Source organism: Alligator mississippiensis, chromosome 3, assembly GCF_030867095.1.
Source record: "Alligator mississippiensis isolate rAllMis1 chromosome 3, rAllMis1, whole genome shotgun sequence".
In the NCBI taxonomy this organism is placed as follows: domain Eukaryota; kingdom Metazoa; phylum Chordata; order Crocodylia; family Alligatoridae; genus Alligator; species Alligator mississippiensis.
In genome coordinates this window covers 68,035,812-68,058,105 of record NC_081826.1, presented here as the reverse complement: position 1 = coordinate 68,058,105, position 22,294 = coordinate 68,035,812, and the positions used below count along the sequence as shown (strand labels likewise).

Below are 22,294 nucleotides of genomic sequence, written 5' to 3'. Positions count from 1 at the left end.
CTCTTTTCATAGTACTACTTCACTTAACTAACTGACAATCTATTGGTGAATGTATACATGCTTTTTGGTCCTTCATTTGGCAATTTGTGCTGTGTTAAGCTCTTTGAAATGTAGTATGTGATCTCCATTGTTAAATGTCTCTTGCAGAAGAGGAATGGTATGTTTTCCTGCAGCTTTAATGGTGGGGACCAACATATTTTTGACAGCTGTCACATAGACACTGTTTCTTTACATTATTAACTGGAACATCTTCTGGCTTTCAGAACATAGGGCTACTGAAGGCATGTTCAACTTTGTGGCCAGTTACTTTTCCTATATAATTAAATAACAAAAACACCCCACATCTTTGGCTCAGAGTGCATCGTTTGTACAGTTCATTCTCATTACATATGTAGATGAAGAGTATAGTTAGCCTCTTGCTGTACAAAGAACATAAATTCCACTGGATTTAAGAAAGCATACAATGCAGTTGAGTACCTCAGTCCACCTAGTAAAAAAAAAAATGTCATGCAATTGAACTCTCATCATGATGGAATACTGTTAGAGAGTGTTAAAGAAATTAAAGAGAACTTATAAAGAGCAAACACAATCTTCACTTTTGTAATGGTTATACAATATTTGTCTTGTAGGAATCTGCTGATGCGGAAGGTCCTGTAGTAGAAAAAATTATGAGTAGCCGTTCGGTAAAGAAAAAGGTAATATTTTTTTCATTAACAGAGGAGTATATTACCCATGTTTAGCTTTTATTTTTCATTTTCAAAATGCTTTTAATGTTCCCAACCTGAGGAGAGGAGGATTCCCTAAAATGTGTTTAGATGAGTGTGTGTGGGGAAGGGATTGTGCACACGCATGTCAGCATGCATACATATTGTGATTTGTTTGTATTGTAGATGAATGAATATGCACATAACCTAATGCTCGTCACCCATTTCATATAATTTTCTATAAATGTACAAATAAGGAATTTTACCTCCACAGCACAGCAGAATTACTCTGCTTTTCACTTTTGAGTAACAGATTTTGGGCTGATTATGAAATGAAAGATGCCCTGGTCTTGAATTGCATGTTTTAAATCTTTGACTTTTGTATTAAGATTTTGGGCAGGTTTTATTTTTTCGTTTTTATACCTTTTCCCCACACAGCCAGCAAAATCAATGTACGTGTGATTATACACAACCACTCACATAAATGTTTGACGCTGCCATGGTAGGTGCTGGCAAAAGATCTTGTGAAGTTATCGCACATCTCCTCAAATCCCCCAGCCACAGTATGTCAGTTGCACGATCAGTTCTCTGACTAGGCAAATCAGGATCCCTGCATTACTTCAGAACATGACTGTTTTGTATAGCAAAGTAAAACACTAATTCCAAACTGTTAGGTTGCCTTGAATAATTTCTGTTCTCCTGGAAATGGGCTGATGTAATGAGCCTCTAAGCTTGATTATAGTTTCAAAAAATATTCTGTTTTACTTGTGTTTATGCTGTAGGTTTGGTGCCAAAGTTCAATTTATATTTCATAGAAATATAATGCTGAAATCCATCCTCACTTAATAACATGATATTTACCCAGGAGTGCTTACTCCAAAAACAGAGAAGAAAAACTTTGCCTTCATTGCTGAAGTGTTTTAGCATGTTTTAATGTTTTATTGACCCTTACTACTGGCCTTTAACATAACCCTATCGCATTTCATAAGCCTATATTTGGCTGAATTTCTTTATTGGCCTCGTCCTTTAGTCTTCACAGCATATATCTTCTTGATTTATTATAGTGCATAACTGTATTACTTATTTCAAATTATAACCTTATTTTTCAGATAAACTTAATGTAATCAAAATGTAGTAATTAGTTGTCCTGATGGTCCATGAAGCGAGAGAGAATGTGGTCTCATCATAAATGTCTTTACGTTGGAGGCAGTTTTGCACCAATTATTCTTCTCTTCTTCCTCTTCCCTGCAAACAAAGGTGTGATTACCCATGGGGAGTGCGTATTTTGCTGCCGTTTGTGGGAAGTGGTTGGTCTGCTGCCTGCATGTCTTTGATTGCAAGCTCTGCTGGAGGCAAGCTCTATTTTGAGCTCTTCCTTTAATGTTTTTTATGGATTGCATTTGCAGGTTTGAGGGGTGTCTCTCCTCTTTCCCTTTTCTTCCATCCCAGCCCTGCTACCTATCCCAAAAAATGGATTTGAGAATGCTTAATATTAAACATCTGAAGTACCCAACTGTGCTTTTATTAGAGCTCTCTTGTATGCTAACGTCATCAAAACCATGGTTGCTAGATTAGTAATCAAAGTAAAATTGGTGAGTTCAGGACCGATACATAAAACAAACATGAGAAAAGGTTTCACTGGGAAACCTTTCAGCAAATTAGAGTGTAACAAAGACTTTGTCCAAGCAAAGGACATTAGTTAATGACATTTCTTTTGGAACAGCCCCTTGTCATAGAATTATACTGTTTTTGACACAGTACTTTGAATATGGTCTGGGGGCTGCCAAATAATATATGCATCTTGCGCGTACACACACGTGTGTGTACACATACACATATGTCTGTTTTAAGAAGCCTATGACATTGGACTTGAAACTAATTCTTTTCAAATCTATAGATAACAAATTGTAAAATACATGTGATTACATTAATCTTTATCCTTCAGGTATAGAAATTATTTCCTCTTATCCATTTTAAATTCATTATTTTTCTTGCACTGAATGCTTCTATAATAGAAGGGAAACAAAGAAAATAAATTAGCCTAGATATTTTATGTAGTAATTTGGTTATGTCTGTCGTGTCTTCTCTCTACATGCAGTTCTGATCATTTTATTTTGTCTTCCATGGCTGTAATCATTTTTCCACCCATTTTGGGATCCCTCTTCCTGCTGCATCTTCTTGAGATTAGAATGACTGGAACTGAATATATTATTAAAGATAAAAATGTACATTTATTGGAAGGCATTATATGTTCAGCATGTTCTTTCAACTCTTGACACAACCTTTTTTATTTCTTCTGCTAATATAAGATGAACAGATGTTTTTATTGAGCTTTCCACAATTCCCACATCTTTTGTGAAATGGCTTTACTTAGAATCCAGTGATGTGTATGAATAGTTAAAATTATTCTTATCAGTCTGCCTTACTTTGTTTTTGTCACCAATGAATTTTATTTGCCATTGTACTGACCATTTGCCTAGCATTCAATTATTTTTGAAAGTTCTCTTTCTGAGTAAATTAAATTATTTTATCAGCAAATGTTTCTGTTCCTATACTGTGGCAATGGAAATTTACCCAAGGTGCTTCACTAGTATGTTTTTTTTTTTTAATCTTCATTTGGAGGAAGTGGTCACCTGAATCATTCTGTGGCATACAGTTCAATCATTTTGTCAATTCAGGCCTCTCTGCTAAGATTGTAACCTAAGTTGCCTCCTTAGTGCCTCATCTGTCCTATATACCCTTAATTTCCAAACCTGATATGTACTATTTTAGGGTTCATCTCTTTAATCACCCTACCTTGAGAAACATGTATGTATGTATGCATGCATGCATGCATATGTATATATGTGTATATATAGCATATAAACAATATACTTAATCTGACATTTTTTAATAAATCATGACAGAGTTCAGGATCACACTTTAGTGAGCAGTTCTACCACATGCATATTTTGGTTTTGAATTGGTCATGTGTTAATATATTGGCAAGCTTGTGGCGGGGGTTTCAATGGGAAGAAGCATACAGATTACAGCTTTGCCTACCTCTGTAAAAGGTGGTTTGTTTTTTATTAATGTAAGGACTACAGATAAAATAACTATCTAATAATCATTAACCAATTTTTTCCCCAAAGTGTTTAGTTTAAAGGGTCATTTAGAAATGAGGTTTGTAGAATGCTGTGTAATAAATACAGTTCTAACTGGTTTGGTAGTCTACTAGGTAATGATGTAGTATTACATTCTGGTGCTACAAATTTTATGCTTAGTCAGGATTTTTTTTATATTAAATTTACCAATTGCTTTTAAAATGATTGTTGCCCTTAAATAAAATCAAGAGGTTAGACAACAAAGAGTAAACCCTAATTTGTTTGTTTGTTTGCTAGGAAGTGCTCTTCTAAATGATTGGTTAGGCATAGTGGTGCAGACTAGATTCAGATTTGCTCATACTTCACTTTGCTCCTCTAAGTGTGAATATTGGATTCAGGGATAATCACTCTTTTCTTCTGTGAAAAACCATGGCAATATTCAGGTATCCCCACTGGAGGTGTCTTCATGAGTGACTGACCCCTAGGGACTTGCTCCCTAGGTTAGGGTTATTGTTCTTCTAAATGGGAACCAAGCTGGAAATAGCATCAAGAATAGCTCCCCCACAGTGATCTTGGTAGAGGGCACTGTTACTTTCTTTCCATGACCAAAGCACAGGGAGTGTGGGCTGGGAAAGGAATACATTTCTCCCTTGGAAGAGCATGGGAGTACTGGGAGAAATGGGATTAAAAAAATCTGTGAACTAAAACAGAACTTGGAGCAGCAGCAGCAAAGATAGAATTACCTACCTAATGGAATATTGCTAATATGGGTATTTGACAGATATGAGATTCTAGTATCCAGATAGTCTTTTTTCTGTAAGTATGTTAAAAATCTGTTCTCTGAGATTTGAGAGCAGAGGAGAATGAAGGACCTTTAGTAGGAAAATAGGTGTATGTACTTCTGCAAATAATGCTCTGCACAGAATCCCTCTGCTGACTCTGGTTACCTGTGCCACATGCATTGATTTTGAAAATTCTGTAGTGTTTCTGCAGTGTGTTAATGCAGCAAAGATGACTTAATTTAATTTGTGACATGAACTAAATTCTAACTTTGAGGCTGAGGCACTGTGCCTAGTTTGTCCTATTGTGAGGTTCAGGAATAATGCTTTGTTGAATTACTGCCATATGTTCTACAGTACTGGGATGGGTTAAGGGCTGTCTTGACCCTCAGCAGTGAATACCCTTGGTTGTGCTGGTTTGTATCACAACTTTAACCTTGCTTTTAAATGTAGTTTTTTTTTTAGGGGTGTTAATTTAATTTGGCTGCTCTGTATATGAGACATCTTGCCTGAACGAATTTAATTGCACCATTGAGTAAAACTAAAACCATGAACAGTGATGCACTAAAATTATAACAGAAGTATAAGGTTTAGTTTTATATGACTTCTTGTTTAGAGTTATTAACTATATGGAAGCATAAACCCCCATTAAAACTCTATTTTAAAACATTACAAAACCCACAATGTAAAGTTGCCATGAGCCAGCCAAAAATAATACATATGGTATTCAGGAGTGCAGTTGCTAATTGGCTGCTGCCTGAGAAAATGGTACACTTGGCTTCTACTTAACACTGTGGGTTTGGCAGAAAGCCAGATTTGGGGTGAGGTTGTGAATGAAGCTGCATGTGGTTAGGGAGGAGTTAAAATGATTCATGTCTTGGAAGTTGTAGTAAGCAGTGCAGTATATACTAGTATGTACTTGGGTAAGCTGATAGAGGAAACTCCTTACCCGTATACTTTCCCCCACTTCCCTTCAGACACATCTTCTGTCCCACCCTTGCCCCCCCCCCCCCCACGCACACACATTCTCACTCTTCTTAATCAGTGCTGCTTTGGGGAAACCTTCTGCGTTTTAGCTTGAAATGATTTTAATTGCTACAAATTATAGTTATATACACAATTTAAAATTTATTTTATTACAGATGGAGAATGGAGAGGAGGTGGAACTAGAGGAATTTTATGTAAAGTACAAAAACTTGTAAGTAAACTATAACTTTTTTCTTTAAACGTGTGTCTATATGTTCTAAATACTTGTTAACAATTGCAGTTTGAATGTGACATACCATTATCATCCTGCTTTAAGAATTATTAATGCCTATGACAAAAAAGCAGATAAATAGTAGACAACAGGGAATAAATGTCTTGCTCATCAAAATTAGTTATTTCTAATATTCCTTTAAAAACAAGGTGAGTGTACAACAAAATGTTTTATTTGACTCCTAAATCAATTGTTTTCAGCAGTCTTGCTGGCAGTTACATTTTGCAGCTCCAGTGTGGGCAACAGAAACATTATAATGCTACTTGGGCCCTGAGCTATAGTGTACTACAGTGGTTCCCAATGGGATGCTGTGAGCAGTCCAGGTGTTGTTTCCACTGCCATAGAAGCCAGGAAAAACTGCCCTGCATGCAAGACTGTGGCATGGGCAAACACTTCTGCACTAGAGTTCTCTGATAAACCTAAAGCAGGTAGGGGAGCTGGCTTGGGTTGCAGCTTTTCCAGGCCCTGTGCCCCTACCCTTCCTCCCCCACAGATGCTTCTCCTGGAAACAGAGGCACGTAGGACAGATCACATATCCCATGTGCCTCTTTCCAGGAGAACATGTGCAGGACTGGACCAGTAAGGATTGCAGCACAAGCTTGTTCTTCTGCCTGCTTTCGGCTAATCAAAGAATCCTAGTGAGAGCATGCATGTGCTGCAGGCCTTCCCTGTCTGGCTGTGCAGCAGGCAGTTGTACCTGGAGGTGGCGTCACTCTTTTGAGAATTGCTGGGGCAGCTCCAACAATGGTTTTCAACCCAGGGTATCACCATATTCAAAAGAGCAATGGAGGGGTGCCCTGATTCTAAAAAACTTGAGAGCCATTGGTGTGCTGAATTTGTATACACCATGGACAAACTGTCGGCTGATGCACCTTTTTAGAGAAGAGACAAAGAATTGGGGAAACCTATTAAATTAAAAGGGTAAAATTCATTTAAGAACTGTTTCACATTATAGTTAATTTGAGGGTATTTGACTTCCATTTACACGTGCAGCTTGTTTTGTGCCTTTTGTATCATGTTGATTTTACATCATGCTGATAGCTTGAATCCTCTTTATTTTGTTTAATTTAACTTGAATTTTTTTACTTTAACCATGTGTGATAAAAGCTTCTAAGTTACTTAATAGTAACTGTAATATCATGAGGACCTTTTTATTAAAAAAAATAAAAAATAAAAATCTTAAAATAAAAACAACTTAATGGTAGATTTATGGCAACAGAATATTAAATCTTTAAAAAATGTGATAGGCTTAAACTATGAACTGTTGAATATCCCTGAAGTATAACTAATGTTGCCATATAGTTAGGGTTAATTGACTTGCACAGGGCTTCTAATTAGTTACATTGGAAATATGCAGTGTAGAAAGTGATGGATTTAAGGGTATTTTTAGATACCATCAATGAATTTAAATTCAGTTCTACTTTTGAATGTAAAATAGTGAATTTTATGCGATGTGTTTTGAAGCATTCTGAATGCTCCCAATAAAAACTGTATTCACAACTCTGACTCGGACTATATGTGTGGTATGTATATATGGGTTATATTGATTTCTTTTTCTGACCAGCAGTATTATGAGCTGGTAAGTGCCTTTGCTGTCAGTAAAGGTAATTCATTAACATTTCATTTAATGAAAAAGGTGGTAGCTCAGATTCCAGATAATACAGTGCTAAGAAAATTGCCTAATATAACGTACCATTAAATGTATGTTTAATGTTTATATAGCACTTTTTCCAGTGATGATTTTGTTAAACTATTTTTATTACTTTACAGGGAATTGTAGATTATTATTTTTGAGAAAGGAAGAAACATATGAATCAATTTGTGAAGATTTGAGGGGTAGTAGTGGGAAAGCTGGAATGCATGCAGTAAAAACATGTGGACATGTATTGTTTTGAACAAGCTTTTCTATATTCCATCTTTTAGCTCTTATCTTCATTGTCAGTGGGCATCTGTGGAAGACCTGGACAAAGACAAGAGAATTCAGCAAAAGATTAAGCGGTTTAAGGCAAAGCAGGGCCAGAATAAGTTCCTTTCAGAGGTATGACTGATTTAGATTTAGAATTGTAGATTTTTTTTTAAAGGGATATTCTGATATATCTTACATATGCACAAGATTTTGAACATGTGGTTGATATAAAATGAGCTTTCATCCCAGGGTAAAAATGTTCATGGGCTAAATTTAGAGGCTTTCAAGTTCAGTTATACAAAGTAAATCATCTTCTCAGTTTATTCTTTCCTGCTGGTTCTTACTTACTGCTAAATGGTTAATTGCTCACTTTTGTAAACAGGACGTTTCTTTGTCTTCCTGTTGCTTGGTTGTTGTAAGGGACTTCTCACAATTTAATGTGGACTTCTGAATGTGAAAATGGGACAGACTCGCTATTTAAAGCACCCAAAGGAGAAAGCACAAAAACTCTGTATAATAAAAAATGGGGTGGTTCCCTTATAAATTTATGGCTTTTGTTTCTAAAGTTAGCAGTTTGTGTTCATGCATAGAGTTTAGAATTTTGAATATAATGCAAGCCTGGACTTGAGAGCCCTACTTTTAGCTATCTGTAGTGACTTGAAAAGACCGCTGTATCTAGGGCTGAGTACAAGTCCTCTTCAGATTCTGTATCGCATCTCTCCCCTGAGCAGCCAATTATGCCAGAAAAATGCATAGCATTTTACTGATATGGACTACTGCCCACTAGGGATTCTGAGCTTTTGATCCTCAATTTAATTTCACTTAGACACAAGCCCTAGCGCAGTTGGGGTGCAGCCAATAAAAAGGTTAGATTTTCCTGACTTTTACCTATCTCTGTGAAAGCTTATCTTTCAGCAAAATTGGGTTATTTTAGGCCAAAAAGAGTTAGTGACATACTCTGGTTTACACATTTTATTTATTATAGTAGTTCAAGTTAAGCAAGGCCTGTAGCAAATAGGAAACTTACATAAAAAATCATTATTGGATTCTGACCAAATAAGTAAACAAGGATCTTTGTGTAAAACTTACCAAAATTCTACAATTTTAAAGGTAAAGAGTATGTATGAACATCTATGAACTCTAGGTCAAAACATCTCAAGTTTCTTTTGGGATAAGAAAAGAAAGTTGGAAGATAGCTGTAAAGAATAAATTGTATCAGGAAATTCTAATAACTAAGGAGCAATTGGATTAAATGAATAGTAAAAAAAAAACAAACAAAAAACCCATATAACTTGTCAAACTTTTTGAAACTAAGTTGAAATTTGACTAATATAGTATATTACTAATATAATGCATAAACTTTTATGCATCTTACCTATAAGACTATTCTTCCTTGACTAGGCCACTTTTTGCTGCTCTTGTTTTTAAGTGAATCATCCTGTCCTGTCTGCTTAACAGATGATTGCAGGGTTTTGTTTTGGGTTTTTGTGTGGGGGCGGGGGTTGTTTTTTGTGTTTTAACTAATCAAATATTCATATACATTATTACTGATCTGTTCTTTTTTTTTGCCCTCCGTCTCCACTATCCACAGTCAGTCAAATAGCTTTTTATTCATTGCTCTATAATTTCTAACTATTTTGCACGCATACCAGCAAGTACAATTTACTGAATGGAAGAGGGACTTCCACCAAATTGTGAACTTTAGGATGAGTGAAGAGGGGGAGATTTTTGGTTTGATTCCCATTTTTGGAATAATTATCTCTTGTTAATAAAGTAGTCAGACAACTGTAGTTATGATAATCTAATGGCACAGTGTACATGGCTCTAATTTCTTTATTGCAAGCTGTAGTTTTCAAGAATGCTAAATGTATTGCATGCCACAAGCCTTTTCGATTGCTCATTAGTGAATTGTAATTTCACACTTCATTTAAAATATTCTTAAACATTCTCTCACAGTAAAAGGTTTCACACAGTAATTAAGAGGCCCAGTTAACAAAGTCTAAGAAGTCTGATTTCCTCACGGGGAATGATCTTGCTGAATTGTAGCATTTCAATTAACATGTTGAAGTTTGCCAAATATAAATTTTATGTCATTATGACCTAAAATATTATTGACTAGTGAAAAATATATTTCTTCTCAAAAGAAGTGCTAATAAAAGATTGCTTTTTCTCCTTTTTTCCATTGGCTGTTCTTAAATAGATTGATGACGAGCTTTTTAATCCAGATTATGTGGAAGTTGATCGAATCATGGACATTTCACATAGCACAGATGATAATGGAGAGGTAAAGGAAACTATCAGTGCATCTTCAGTCTTTAGTTATCTGTCTTTCTAAATATTAATGATTTTGTTGGCAATGTTGTGTTTTAACCCAGTTGAAAGTGTTGATGGAGAATATTATGACAAGAAACCATATATACACATCGTCTAAATTCCTGGATCTAAGATTTTAGGGGTCATCTGCTTTTTAGTATTCAGAATACACAATATTTTTCCTAAGCTCTTGCCATCTGTATGTTTGTTAACTTAAATGTATCTATATTTTATGCAACATGACTATCTTCATATGATAACCCTCTAAATGAAAATAGCAAATTAAAAAAAAAAAAAAAGGAATTTACAAAAGATAAAGGTTTTTTCTTGCATACAAGAAAGTTTTGCTCCCCCCCTTTAACATAATGCAGTAACTAACTTCTTAATGTTAATAATTCATGTTCACTTAGAAAAGCTAGATTTAAGGAAAATTGAAGTTACAGACTTTGCGTAATGATTTATTTAAATATGATGATCCCACCTTCTAATTCACCCTCTCCAAAAGAAATGGGCATTTTGTTAATCCTATTTTATTGTCATTGTATGAGTATTTAAATTGCCTGTCCCTTGCTTGTTATGACCTCTTCCCCTGAGCAAGATTTGCTTACATGGTTGTGTTCTGAGCAAATTCCACTAAGCCATTCTGTTTTTGAGGAGAATTAAAGGCTTTTAGTCGCACCTATTGCTGTTTCAGTTTTGCTGCATCTGTGAATGATGGTGTTTCCTATTGACAGCTGCTGTTTTAATGATAGTGGGTTGACTGCTGGGAAGTTTCTGATCGCACATTGACTGTAAGAATACAGCTCACTGTATAAATGTGTGGTAAAGGAACTTTCATACCTGTAAAGGCAGCTTGATTTTTATTCTAAAATTTTGGTGGTCTAAAATTTCACTTTGCTACTTGTCTTGATGGTGAACTTTCATCTCCTTCATTAAAATTTTACATCATTAATTGCTGAGATAGGAGCTGTTATTGCTTATCACATTTCTTTTTAAATGTTAAGTCTTACAAATTTGTATCTAGAATATGTATTGTTCAGTACTCCAGCTTTCCTTTTAAACTTGAATCTTTTCTTGTTTTAAATTAATAAAATCTTCTTTCTTAACTATTAATTAAACAAAGCCTGTGACTCATTATCTGGTGAAGTGGTGTTCACTTCCTTATGAAGACAGCACTTGGGAGCTAAAGCAAGACATAGACCAGGCTAAGATCGAAGAATTTGAGAAACTGATGTCTAGGGAGCCAGAAATGGAGCGTGTGGTAAGAATTGGCTCTGTACAGAAGATTTTATTTGAAAATAGCAAAGTAATGTGGTTTTTCAGAAACCACTAATGGGATTTTCTGTATTTGAAACAGGAGCGACCTCCTGCTGATGACTGGAAGAAATCGGAGAGTTCCAGGGAGTATAAAAACAATAACAAACTCAGGGAATACCAGTTGGAGGGAGTAAACTGGCTTCTTTTCAATTGGTACAACACGTACGTAAATTAATTTTATTGGAGAAGTACTGCTTTAGAATAGATTTTATCATTTAAATTTAATGTTCATATGTTACAATGAGATTTTTAAAATTGTTTAAAGTCTTTTTATTTATCTTGCTTAAATTATGTACGACGATAAAACATTGGTTTTATTTATATTTTTTTTACTTAATATTTTATTTGATTATATTAATTTGTATAATTTAGTCATAATAATAGCCTTGAGAGAGAGTTTTACAGAGAAATAAAACATGTGCAGCTGGAATGCTTCTAATGCATCCATAGATGATACTAGTTGACCATAACTTTGAGACGGTATGATTTCTTTCTAGCATAAATCCATGCTGGTTTAGTAATCTAAAATCATGCAGATTTTAACTTTATAGATATCTTTGTTCTGTAGTACCCATGTTTGGAATAGAACCATAAGGCATTTTATTATTATTTTCAGACGAAACTGCATTTTAGCAGATGAAATGGGGTTGGGAAAAACTATCCAGTCCATTACATTTCTCTATGAGATATATTTGAAAGGAATCCATGGTCCTTTCTTGGTTATTGCACCATTGTCAACAATTCCCAACTGGGAAAGGGAGTTCCGCACCTGGACAGAGTTGAACGTGGTTGTGTATCATGGGAGTCAAGCCAGCCGGCGGACAATTCAGTTGTATGAAATGTACTTCAAAGATCCACAGGTAAAATCTGGCTTTGATTTTTATTTTTTTTATTTTTAAAGTTGTAATCTAGGATAAATTAACAACATTGTATTGTACAGGGTTCTATGTATTATGATAATTAATTAGATACTTTCTGCTGGTAGAGAGTAGATTCCAGCCAGTGGCGAATACCTATGTTATATGACAACAGTGCTCTCTTTTTATAGTAATAACCAGGAATTGTCTGAAAATGAAGAAGGGCCATGTAACTATATCAGTAACTTGCACGAGGTTTGCACTTTTTACAGAGAACTGGGAAAGAGCAGCTCAATGGGGAGGCTTCTTTAATTATATCTATACATAAACTGCTACGCATTTTACACAGCTCTAGCAATAGATCATATTTCATAACTTTTCAAAATATGGTTTGTCAATTTCATTATTAACTTTTGTGAATTGTATGACTTTTCTTGGAATCAGTGCATGACTATGATCTTGGTAATTCTAGTACATGCAGCAAAATGTGGATAGGTGAATAGTTCATGCTAGAAATAAAAATATTTGAGACCTTTTTTGTACAAGAAGCAACAAAGCAATATTTTTAGAACATAATGCTGTAGTTACTCAGAGTGCACTGAAGTACTAATTCTGAAAATCCGGTTCATCTTTCTGTATGCTGAAGCATGATGGAGATAGCATAGTTCAGTTACTGCCCTCTTAATTTTTGACAAATCTGTCTACGTTCATTCCATTATTATACAAAATTGGTGTGAGGCTACATTTCCCAGAAGATAGTTTGTTTGGTTTAATAGCCAGTGAACTAGCAAGTCTTGAGTGCTGACTCTATAGAAGTTAATGATGTTTGCAAGACAGTTTTAAGATATTACAAGGATATTAAAATTATACTTGTTTTCTGAATAATAGGATGCCAGTTTATAGTTAATGCCAATCACCATGCATTTATGGAAAATATCTGGTCAAATTAGCTTGATTTCTTTTTCTGATGATATTTCAGCTTGGGTGGATTAAGGCTATATTGTTGATGTTATAGACTTTCCATAAGTCATTTGACTTTGATTTTGTACCACATGACACTTCGATTAATAACCTCAAATTCTAAAAAGCAAATATGGGAAAAATGAAATGGATTAAAAGCATTGTAACCAATCAGTCTCAATGTAATTGTAAATGAGGAATAGTCATTGAGAAGTACATTTCCAGTGCAGGTTCTGGAAGGCATCAGTTGGCCCTAGGCTACCTAACATGCTTATCAGTGACACGGAAGAAAACTTGCAATCGTTGCTGATCAAGTGTGCTGAGGACACAAAGATTGGGCTGATGATAAACAATGAAGAGGACATTTCACAGATATAGCCCAAGTTGGATCACTTGATAAAAATGGAACATGCAAATGACAACTCTTGCAGTGCAGTTGAATGTAAGCTCATACATCTAGGATCAAAGTTAGTCTAAGACTGTTAAGGGGCATCATCTATTTCGCTAATGAAAAAGGAGGCTGAGAGAACTCGATTGGTCTAAAATTACCTATATGAAAAAAGGAATGTGGTAATAGGGGTTTTTCAGTTTAATAGACAAATATCTAATGCCTGGAAACTGAGGCTAAATAACTTCAGACTAGAACTAAGGTCCAAATATTTAATCATTAAAGTAGTTAACTATTGAAATAACTTGGCAAGGATTGTGATGGATTCTCTATCACTAGAAACTTCCAAAATCTAGGTGGGATGTTGTCGTCAAAGAAAGCTCTATTTCAAACAGGAATAAATTTAGAAAAGTACTGTGATCTATATTAAACAGGAAGTGAAAGAGGCAATTGGATTGATCCTTTTCAAGAATGACTCTGAATGATCTAATGTGATTTTCAGTTTTCAGAATTATAGTTCAGCTTTAAAAGGAAAAAAATGTTTGGTACCAAATAACTGTAATAACGGTGGTCATTCAAATGTGTCTGTGTGATCCCACAGTAGTGTGCTTGAACTTCATGCATGCAAGACTTGATTGTTTTTAATCATCTTTTCCTCTTAGCACTGTACAGGTGCCTTTGCCACCTCATGCTCCCAAAAGAGTGGCATAAAAATGAGATAGCTACAGTTTTCCTTCAGTTCTCTAATATTGCCAATGAAAACAAAATGGAACCTGGCATATGTCCAACTTTCTTTTTTCAGCTTTGGCTAAATTTCACCAAACTCTTCATGAAACCTTCAGAATATCAGTTCATCTGGACTGAATATGTCCAGTCAATGCTACTGCTAGGCTGCCAGTAGCACCATATTTCAAAAGAAAAGTCAAAGAAAGGTCTGCTCTTCTTCCTCACTCCTGGGACGTACCTTTTCACCACCTTTGAGTAGAAATGCTGCTTCTCAGAGTTTTGTGGTCAACTCATTAAAAAGCCTGGCAGCTTCCGTCTAGACTCCTGTATAGCTTTGTTGCAGGAATGGCACTGGTCTGCTCCATAACGAGGCAGCCAGAAGCCTGCGACATAATACCTTTCCCTGTTGGGCCCGCTGTATTCTCCCCTCAGAAGCCTTTATGAGTTCACTCTATATTCAAGCAAGAATTTGTGTCTCTGGCTAGATACCATGAGAGGAAGAAGATCCAGAACTCAGAGCAGATCTGGGTAAACAGAGCAGGAATAATAACCTTTTGCAACAAAGAAATTATTTTGTCTTTATCACCTATTTGAGGGAGCTTCGTTATCACTAGTACCAGTACTGGAGAACTTTTAAATAAAAAGCTTTTATAGTTGCCAGGATTATGGTTGCCTTTAATAAATTGTTTGATTCTCTGACAAAGTTTGGTGCAACAAAGTCATGTTAAAGTGCTTCTAAGGACAAGGCAGCTGGACTTGTTTGAAAGAACATCTTATTCCTCTTCCTCGACAGAAATGCCTCAGGGACAGATTATGGTGACCATCTGTCCCATCAGTGGATGCATGGCACCTTGTTTCAGGATGATCTTTATAAACATGCTAAAGCTTGGAGTCATGTGTTTGAGTCTATATGCTTTCCTTTCTTTGGGTACTGCAGGCCTTGGCAAATGACATATTCACGGTGCTGTACATCAACAAGCAAGGAAGTACTCTGTCATTTCTTCTGTGCTTAGAATCCACGAGTCACCGCCATAAGATTTAACCCCATTGTCCCTCCATCTTCTGACGACACATTTCATAGGCAGGCACATGGTAACAACCTTAAGCAGTTGTTGCAGATGTCAGTCGTCCAGCCAGTATTTCAGCAGTGGGAGAACATGTGCTGGATCTGACAGAACTCAGGATGTCATCCAGCAATTGAGCTTCTGTTTCCAAGATGGTGCCTTATCAGATTTCTTCTGCAAAAATAGGTATCAGGCCTGCTAATTGCTCATCTTACCCATTTCTGAGTGATTATCTACAGGGTCACGTGAGGTCAGATCTGACGAGATAAAGGTGATCTTTATAGCTGCTTACTAGTGGAGGCAATTTTGGGCTGGCAGACTGTGTGCCATTTTGTGTGTCCATTTTTTATCTTCCATTCGTCTCGCAATGTGGACACAAGTGATAGTCCATAGCCAGTTTTTTGTATTCAGATCCATAGACTCTCCTAGCTCAGCACATTGATTTTTAGCATTCACACAATCCTTACACAAAGAAGGAAACAGTGTATTAGGAAAATCAAATCCAAATAAAAATCATGTTATATATAGGAAAGTCAATATAATCTGAACCTAGGTGAAACTGTAGTACCACAGAACGTCAACTACAGGCTGTACTTGGAACAAGCTGGATTGGCATTTAGTTCTTCCCAAATCCACATTGCAGCAATATTTGACTTGTCATGCCCTCTAACACAGCTGTGCTTAAACTTCACAAATCTGATAGAATTAACATTTCTCAAGGGCTTCCTGCATATTTGCCCATCTATTAGACTCAGCTATATTGAAGATTCTCAACATTATCCTTTCCTGGCTCATAGAGCTTATTTGAGTCACTGTTTGATTGATCAGTACAACAATTTACCCATAAAACAAGTATTTTATTTTACTTTTTTAACAGTCATTACCCTAGTGCAAGTTCTGAGCCCTTATGGCTGGTTATCCCTATATAACTGCTGGAAGTCCAGCCCTGTGTGGAGCCCTGAAGTAGTCAGAGTTTAACATAAATCAGTTGGTTAACATATTGGTCTCCTTCCAATGGCATATTGATGCTAGAGGAGACGAAGTTACATTCCAGAGTTAAACTCTATTACTTGGACAAGACGTTAGGTTTTTGGCTTATCAAAAGGCTGCTCCATTTCATCACAGAATTTCTATTCACCATTAGTCTGGTGGCTTGTCAAAAGACACTCCATTTCATCACAGAATTTCTAAGTGGACTGAACCACAGCTGCACATCCAGCTGTTCTGAAAAATGGTGAGCTGCTTAGTCCAAAGATGAAGGGAGGCTTGATATACAGCATCTTTAGTCTGCTTCAGGAATGTCTTAGTATTTTAGATCCTTAAAGGCAGTAGTATCATGATGCAAACCATTGATGTCTGTTAAGTGTTATGTCCTTGACGTGGCAGCTGTGTCTGCTGCCATTCATTTTATTTGAAGCTGCTTCATTCCCACCAACCAAGGATGAATTATATATACCAGTCACCTACCATGGCATCCAGCTGACTCAAAATAGAAAACTGATCTCAGTTACGTACTGTACAGTAACTGTGGTTCTTTGATGACATAGTCAGTGTGGATCCCATAACCAGTCCTTCCTCTTCAAAGAAATACTGGTTTTGAATTGGGAGGGAGTAGTGGTTGTTTCAGCCTTTGTTCTTGTGTGGGAGCATTAATCGGCACAACCCCTCCCCCTCATCTTAATGTGCATATATGAAGTTTGTGTATCTCTACAGTGGGATTTATAGTAACAAGAAATGTTTCTACTAAAGTATTTGTGTAGTAATAGGTTTGTAAATACTATGCACAGATCCTACAGTCATGCACTGACCCTGGTCCTTTCTTGGGCAAAAATAAATAAGTATAACAGCCAGTATAAAGCCATAGACAGTGTTTGCATTCCTCTGTCATATTGCCAACATCAAGGACTGGATTAACTTTAAATGGTTTGCTCATTACACACATCTTTGTACTTTTTGAAATATAACAAGAGTTTGAGAAAACTGAACTTTTACCTTCTTTGTTCATTGGTAAGGTTTCCCACTATAATAACTGCTGTTCACTTAGGGTCGTGTGATAAAGGGGTCCTACAAGTTTCATGCCATCATCACTACATTTGAAATGATTTTGACTGACTGCCCTGAGCTGCGAAACATTCCGTGGCGTTGTGTGGTAATTGATGAAGCTCACAGACTAAAGAACAGAAATTGCAAGCTCTTGGAAGGACTCAAGATGATGGACCTGGTCAGTGGGTGTTTTTTTTGGTTTTCCTATACTTAAAATTGTCCTGGTCTGTACCATCTTCAAAATATTTAATTCTTTTTTCCTGTCTTCCAGTTAATCAGCTCACTCTATTAAGAGAATTTTATGAGAACTCTTTAAAGGACTTTCTAGACAGTCATATGGACACATCTCTAAACTGGGAGTGTTGAAGTGCTGAATACTTCTCTGATTCCCTCCTTAAATCTTGAAAACAAATCTTTCCTTCAAAGAGAGAATCCAGAGAAATCTTTGCCTTTGATTCGTAACTTTGCTTTCATTTCATATTATTTTTTTAACTCTTTGCACTATTTAAACATTGACAGTTGTTTGTTTTTAAATGCATATAAGCTTTAGAACATGGTCAAGCTAGATACCATTTATGTGTATGTATAGTATAGTATGTGGAGGGCTTGTTTTGGGGGATTTTTTGTTTTTTAACTATAAAAATACAGTTTTATCTTCTACTTTGGATTCCTTAAAACATAAGAGGAATGAGTAGTAGATTAGACTCCAGAATTGAACATTGTCTTCCAACAAGAAACAGAAGTAATTTTTTATTTGTTAATATAAAAAAATACAAAATTTAATGTGTGCAAACCAGTTTTTTTTTTTAATTTTTTCCTTGTAGGTCACTTCTGACCTTCCTCCCAGAGGACATGAAGCTTAATCAATGTATATTTATAAACTGTTGTATAAAGACGTTATTTATTAGATAAGTTACCAGAGGAAGAAGAATGGCCTTATAGTTGTGGCAGTTGAGTGGGACTTGGGGCATCTTGTTTCAACTTCTGCTCTAGTACAAAATTCCTGTTTGCACTTGGGCAAGTCACTTATTATATCTCTGTGCTTTCATTTCCCATTTATAATGTGAGATTAATGGCACTTTATTTCTCTTTCTGACTGTGTTGTCTATTTAAACTAATATTTTTGGAGCAGGCCTCTTTTTTTTTTTTTTTTTTTTTTTTTGTTGTTGTTGTTGTTGTTGTTCAGTTCCTGACATGCTAGGGCAGTGGTTTCTAACCTTGTTAGACTGCGGACCAGAAGTGACTGCAGACTGACAAACTGCAGACCAGCATACTGCAGACCAGAAGTGACCCAGCATATTGCGGACTGGCAGCCAATCCTTTTTTTATACTAAAAGGGTTTCCTCATCATTGCCGGTCCACAGAATGCCGGTCACTTGCGGACTTCTGGTCCATCAGCCAAACCTTTGCAGCCCGATACCAGGCTGCGGCCCAGGGGTTGGGAACCTCTGCACTAGGGCCTCAGCTTAGATGGGCTTCATGGCATTAATGTGACAAACAAATAAGTATGGTCTTTCCCATTAATTCACAAAACCTAAATAAAATCTGTTTTAAAAAGTTGGTTGTCTTGTATTGCTTAAGCAATACATAACTTTAAAATTTATTCCTGCTGCTCCATCCTACTTCTTTCTGTACTTGTGTTTCCACCTTAACTTTTCCCATAGGCTGTACTGTATATGTCAGCCACTTTGCCACATCTTCCTTCCTTTTTCACTGTCTACACCCTGGCAGTACTACCTCCTGGTTTCAGTTAATATATATATATTTATATATTTAATAAAACAAGGTCTGCTTTTAAACAGCCATAGGATCTGTATACAAACAAATGTTTACCCAGCAGGTCTTGAGACTTAACAAACCTGCCCCATTTTTTTTTTTAACTGCCCTTTCTAGGACTACAGGAATAATGCAGAATGTGTTACTTTTAAAATGAGAAATAAAATTCTGTTATAGGAATGCTTTGGGGCAGTTTAACAGGGACCAAAGGCCCTGCTACTTTGAGAGGGGAGAACAGCAGGCTAGAGCTGCATTCTGATGGGGGCAACTGAGCTTAGGCTAGCTACTAAGTAAGCAACTCAGTTGTGCAAGCTGCAGCAGAGAGGAGCAGGCAGCTCACTGAGCTAAAGAAAGAACACCTAGGCTCAGTAAGGAGCTGAGTGGGGGGGCATGAGACCAGAAGTAGGAGGTACTCAGGGAAATAAAAGCTCAGCCGTGAGCCAGAACAGGCAGTCAGGCCTTGCTCTGTTGAAGAGAAGGAGCTCTTGCCTGCAGGACTAGCTGCAGAGAAGCTGGAACCTAGAGGGATTTTGCAACAAGCAGAGACTGGTGGGTTTAGGTTAGGGTATAAGATTGTTAGAGCCTGGTGGGTTACTGTTTGTGTTTTGTGTTTGAGCAGAGGACCGAATTGTGGCTGTAGGGGAGGATGGCGGCCATGGGAGGTTCCTGGTGGGGTATTTTGTGATAGCAGCCTAACCTGGGTCAGGGACTCGAGGGCTGAGGGCTGGATATAGACTTCAGCTGTCTCAGCTTTGGGTTGTCTGGTGAAGCTGGAGTCTGGGAGGGGCTGCAGCCAAGTCAGGGTAAGGGGCCCAGAGGCAGGTGGAGACCAAGGGCAAAAGCCTGGGGTGAGGGGCTTCAGCTTGAAACAGGATGAATCCAGAACAGGACCATGGGCCCAGGGACAGTGTAAGGCCAAAAAGGTCAAGGGCCGGGTGGTCTGACACATGGGTCCAGCGAAGTGAATCCAAGTAGGGTCAGGGCCTAGGGAAATAGATTGAGCCTTGCCAGACCTTGTGCCTGGGGGGCGGCCTGATGAACAGGACCAGAGGGCCCAAAGAAATGAATCTGGCGTAACAACTGCAAGGCATGGGCATAATAGTAGTGGGGGTGGCTGGAGGCCACAACTAGATTCTTTAGGGCAGTTTGAGCTAAGAGGGCCACAATTACAGCACTAGGGTAGGTTGGTGCCTGAAGGCACTGACAGGACCAGTAGGGCCTGATCAGTCAGAGGAGCAGGTGCCAGTGGGGTACAGAGCTGGGGGTAGTGGGTTTTGGGATCCATGGCCACAAGGCAGACACCAAACAGTCCAGCACAGCACAGAAGGCTAGGCCAAATAGGGAGCCAGTGGATACTCCGGGACTCTGGGGAACAGCTTCCAAATATCAAATACAGTTCTATCAAGGCATAGCAGATAGATGAGGAGGAGGTCACCCTGAGGAGCTGGAGTGGAGGCAGGAGGCTGGTCCTAGTACATGCAGCAATTGTCTGTTCCTAGAGAGAAAGTAAATCATTCTACATGCACTGTTTAATGCAGCATATCAAAGACTTCTGTTGTGTACTTGGGAGGGTGGGGAAAGTGGAGGTGTTAATTCCTGTTGTATTTGTCTAGTCCAAAAGTCCATCTGATTTATGGAGGCACATGGATAGTGGGGGCAAATTCCGAGTGGCAGCAGGCTGGTTGGTCAGCGGACTTTGGTAATAAGTTGACAATAATGATTTGGAGTCGTATCCCAGTGTGCTATGGGAGGAAGGCCACAGTGTTGAATGTCATAAAGATTTTCTGATGAGCCATAAAGAGGCAGTTAAAGAATTTATTGAAACAACTCTTGAGAAAAACAACAAGCAGAGACATGCTTTGAAAATGAACCTTCATAGATTTTATTTCTAGGCAACTGTTTTATTCTTGCAGGAACACAAGGTGCTGCTTACTGGTACCCCATTACAGAACACTGTAGAAGAGCTGTTTAGCTTACTTCATTTCTTGGAACCAGCTCGCTTCCCTTCAGAAACCACATTCATGCAAGAGTTTGGTGATCTGAAAACTGAAGAACAGGTAATTACTCATGCACACTCTTCTTTCCCTGTTTAGGGAGAATGTCAATTTAACCATGCTACTGAGTCTGAATGTTATTTCCTGCTATTACAAGTAATTCTTAGTGTGTTTAGAACTGGAAAAGTGGAGATTAAAAAAAAGCTTGTTTTATATATTTGACAACACATTGTCTAGTAAAAAAAAAAATCTATCTGCTGTTCAGCCAGTCGGTCAGTAACTGGAAGATACAAATATTTTGTATAAGGAGATTGTACAAACAATTGGCACAGGGATCAGTACAGATGTAGTATGAAAGAATGTTTTTTAATTTTTTCACTTATTTGTTTAGACTGACTAGGTTTTCACTTGACAGTCCCTTGAGTGCTTCTAACAGGAGAGAGGACAGTTGCTTCCCTTGATACAAATGAAAGTTTTGCTGTTGGCTCCAGTGGGGGCGGGAACCTGTTTTACCCAGGTTAAGAAGTAATATAACTCAGTAAGGAGAAAATTCTTTCTGTTCTTTATTCAGAAATTATTTCTTCAGTGCTGTCCTATTAAAATCATGCTACGATGGCTAAATCAAGTACTCAAAAATTAGGAAATGCCAGAAACACAAGGTGTTATGAATGCTACCTTAACTTGATCTATTTGTGTATATCCACATATGATTGTTTTAATCATATTATTATGTACTGTTTCATTCCATAGGATCTGATCTCAGTTTTTCTTCAAAGCATTTAACAGTTGAGTGCTTGACTTTGACCTGTATTTCTTCCTTGTAACATAGCTTTAAGTACCTTGTTTTAAGAAAGAAGAAACTGAGAAAAAAATTATATCACTGGAAATAATAATTTCTCTCAATCACATAAGAGTTGTAACCTTTGGATACACAACATAGTCCTATATCAGTTAAACTTAGTTTCTTCTGCTTGGAAAAACCACTAGAGGGGAACAAGAAACATCACTTCACCAATGGATTCCCTAGCTGTTGTTAGATAGCAAAGGAATGTTTAAAGGTGACTCCTGGGTTCTAATACAAATAATAGAGGGGAATGTGAACTAGTGATTTAATCTCCCCCTTCTT

At 37.2% G+C, this 22,294-nt stretch overlaps 1 protein-coding gene across 4 annotated transcripts in view; it reads left to right on the top strand.

Annotated features, from left to right (window-relative positions):
- Positions 1-22,294, top strand: part of CHD7 (chromodomain helicase DNA binding protein 7) — a 161,552-nt gene that overhangs the window by 109,323 nt on the left and 29,935 nt on the right. For all 4 annotated transcript variants that reach the window (XM_059724056.1, XM_059724054.1, XM_059724055.1 and 1 more), the window contains 9 exons: positions 630-695; positions 5,709-5,764; positions 7,748-7,862; positions 9,931-10,014; positions 11,167-11,304; positions 11,401-11,522; positions 11,977-12,220; positions 17,400-17,576; positions 21,088-21,231. In XM_059724056.1, the coding sequence (XP_059580039.1) occupies positions 630-695; positions 5,709-5,764; positions 7,748-7,862; positions 9,931-10,014; positions 11,167-11,304; positions 11,401-11,522; positions 11,977-12,220; positions 17,400-17,576; positions 21,088-21,231 (1,146 nt within the window). The remainder of the gene's footprint in view (positions 1-629; positions 696-5,708; positions 5,765-7,747; positions 7,863-9,930; positions 10,015-11,166; positions 11,305-11,400; positions 11,523-11,976; positions 12,221-17,399; positions 17,577-21,087; positions 21,232-22,294) is intronic.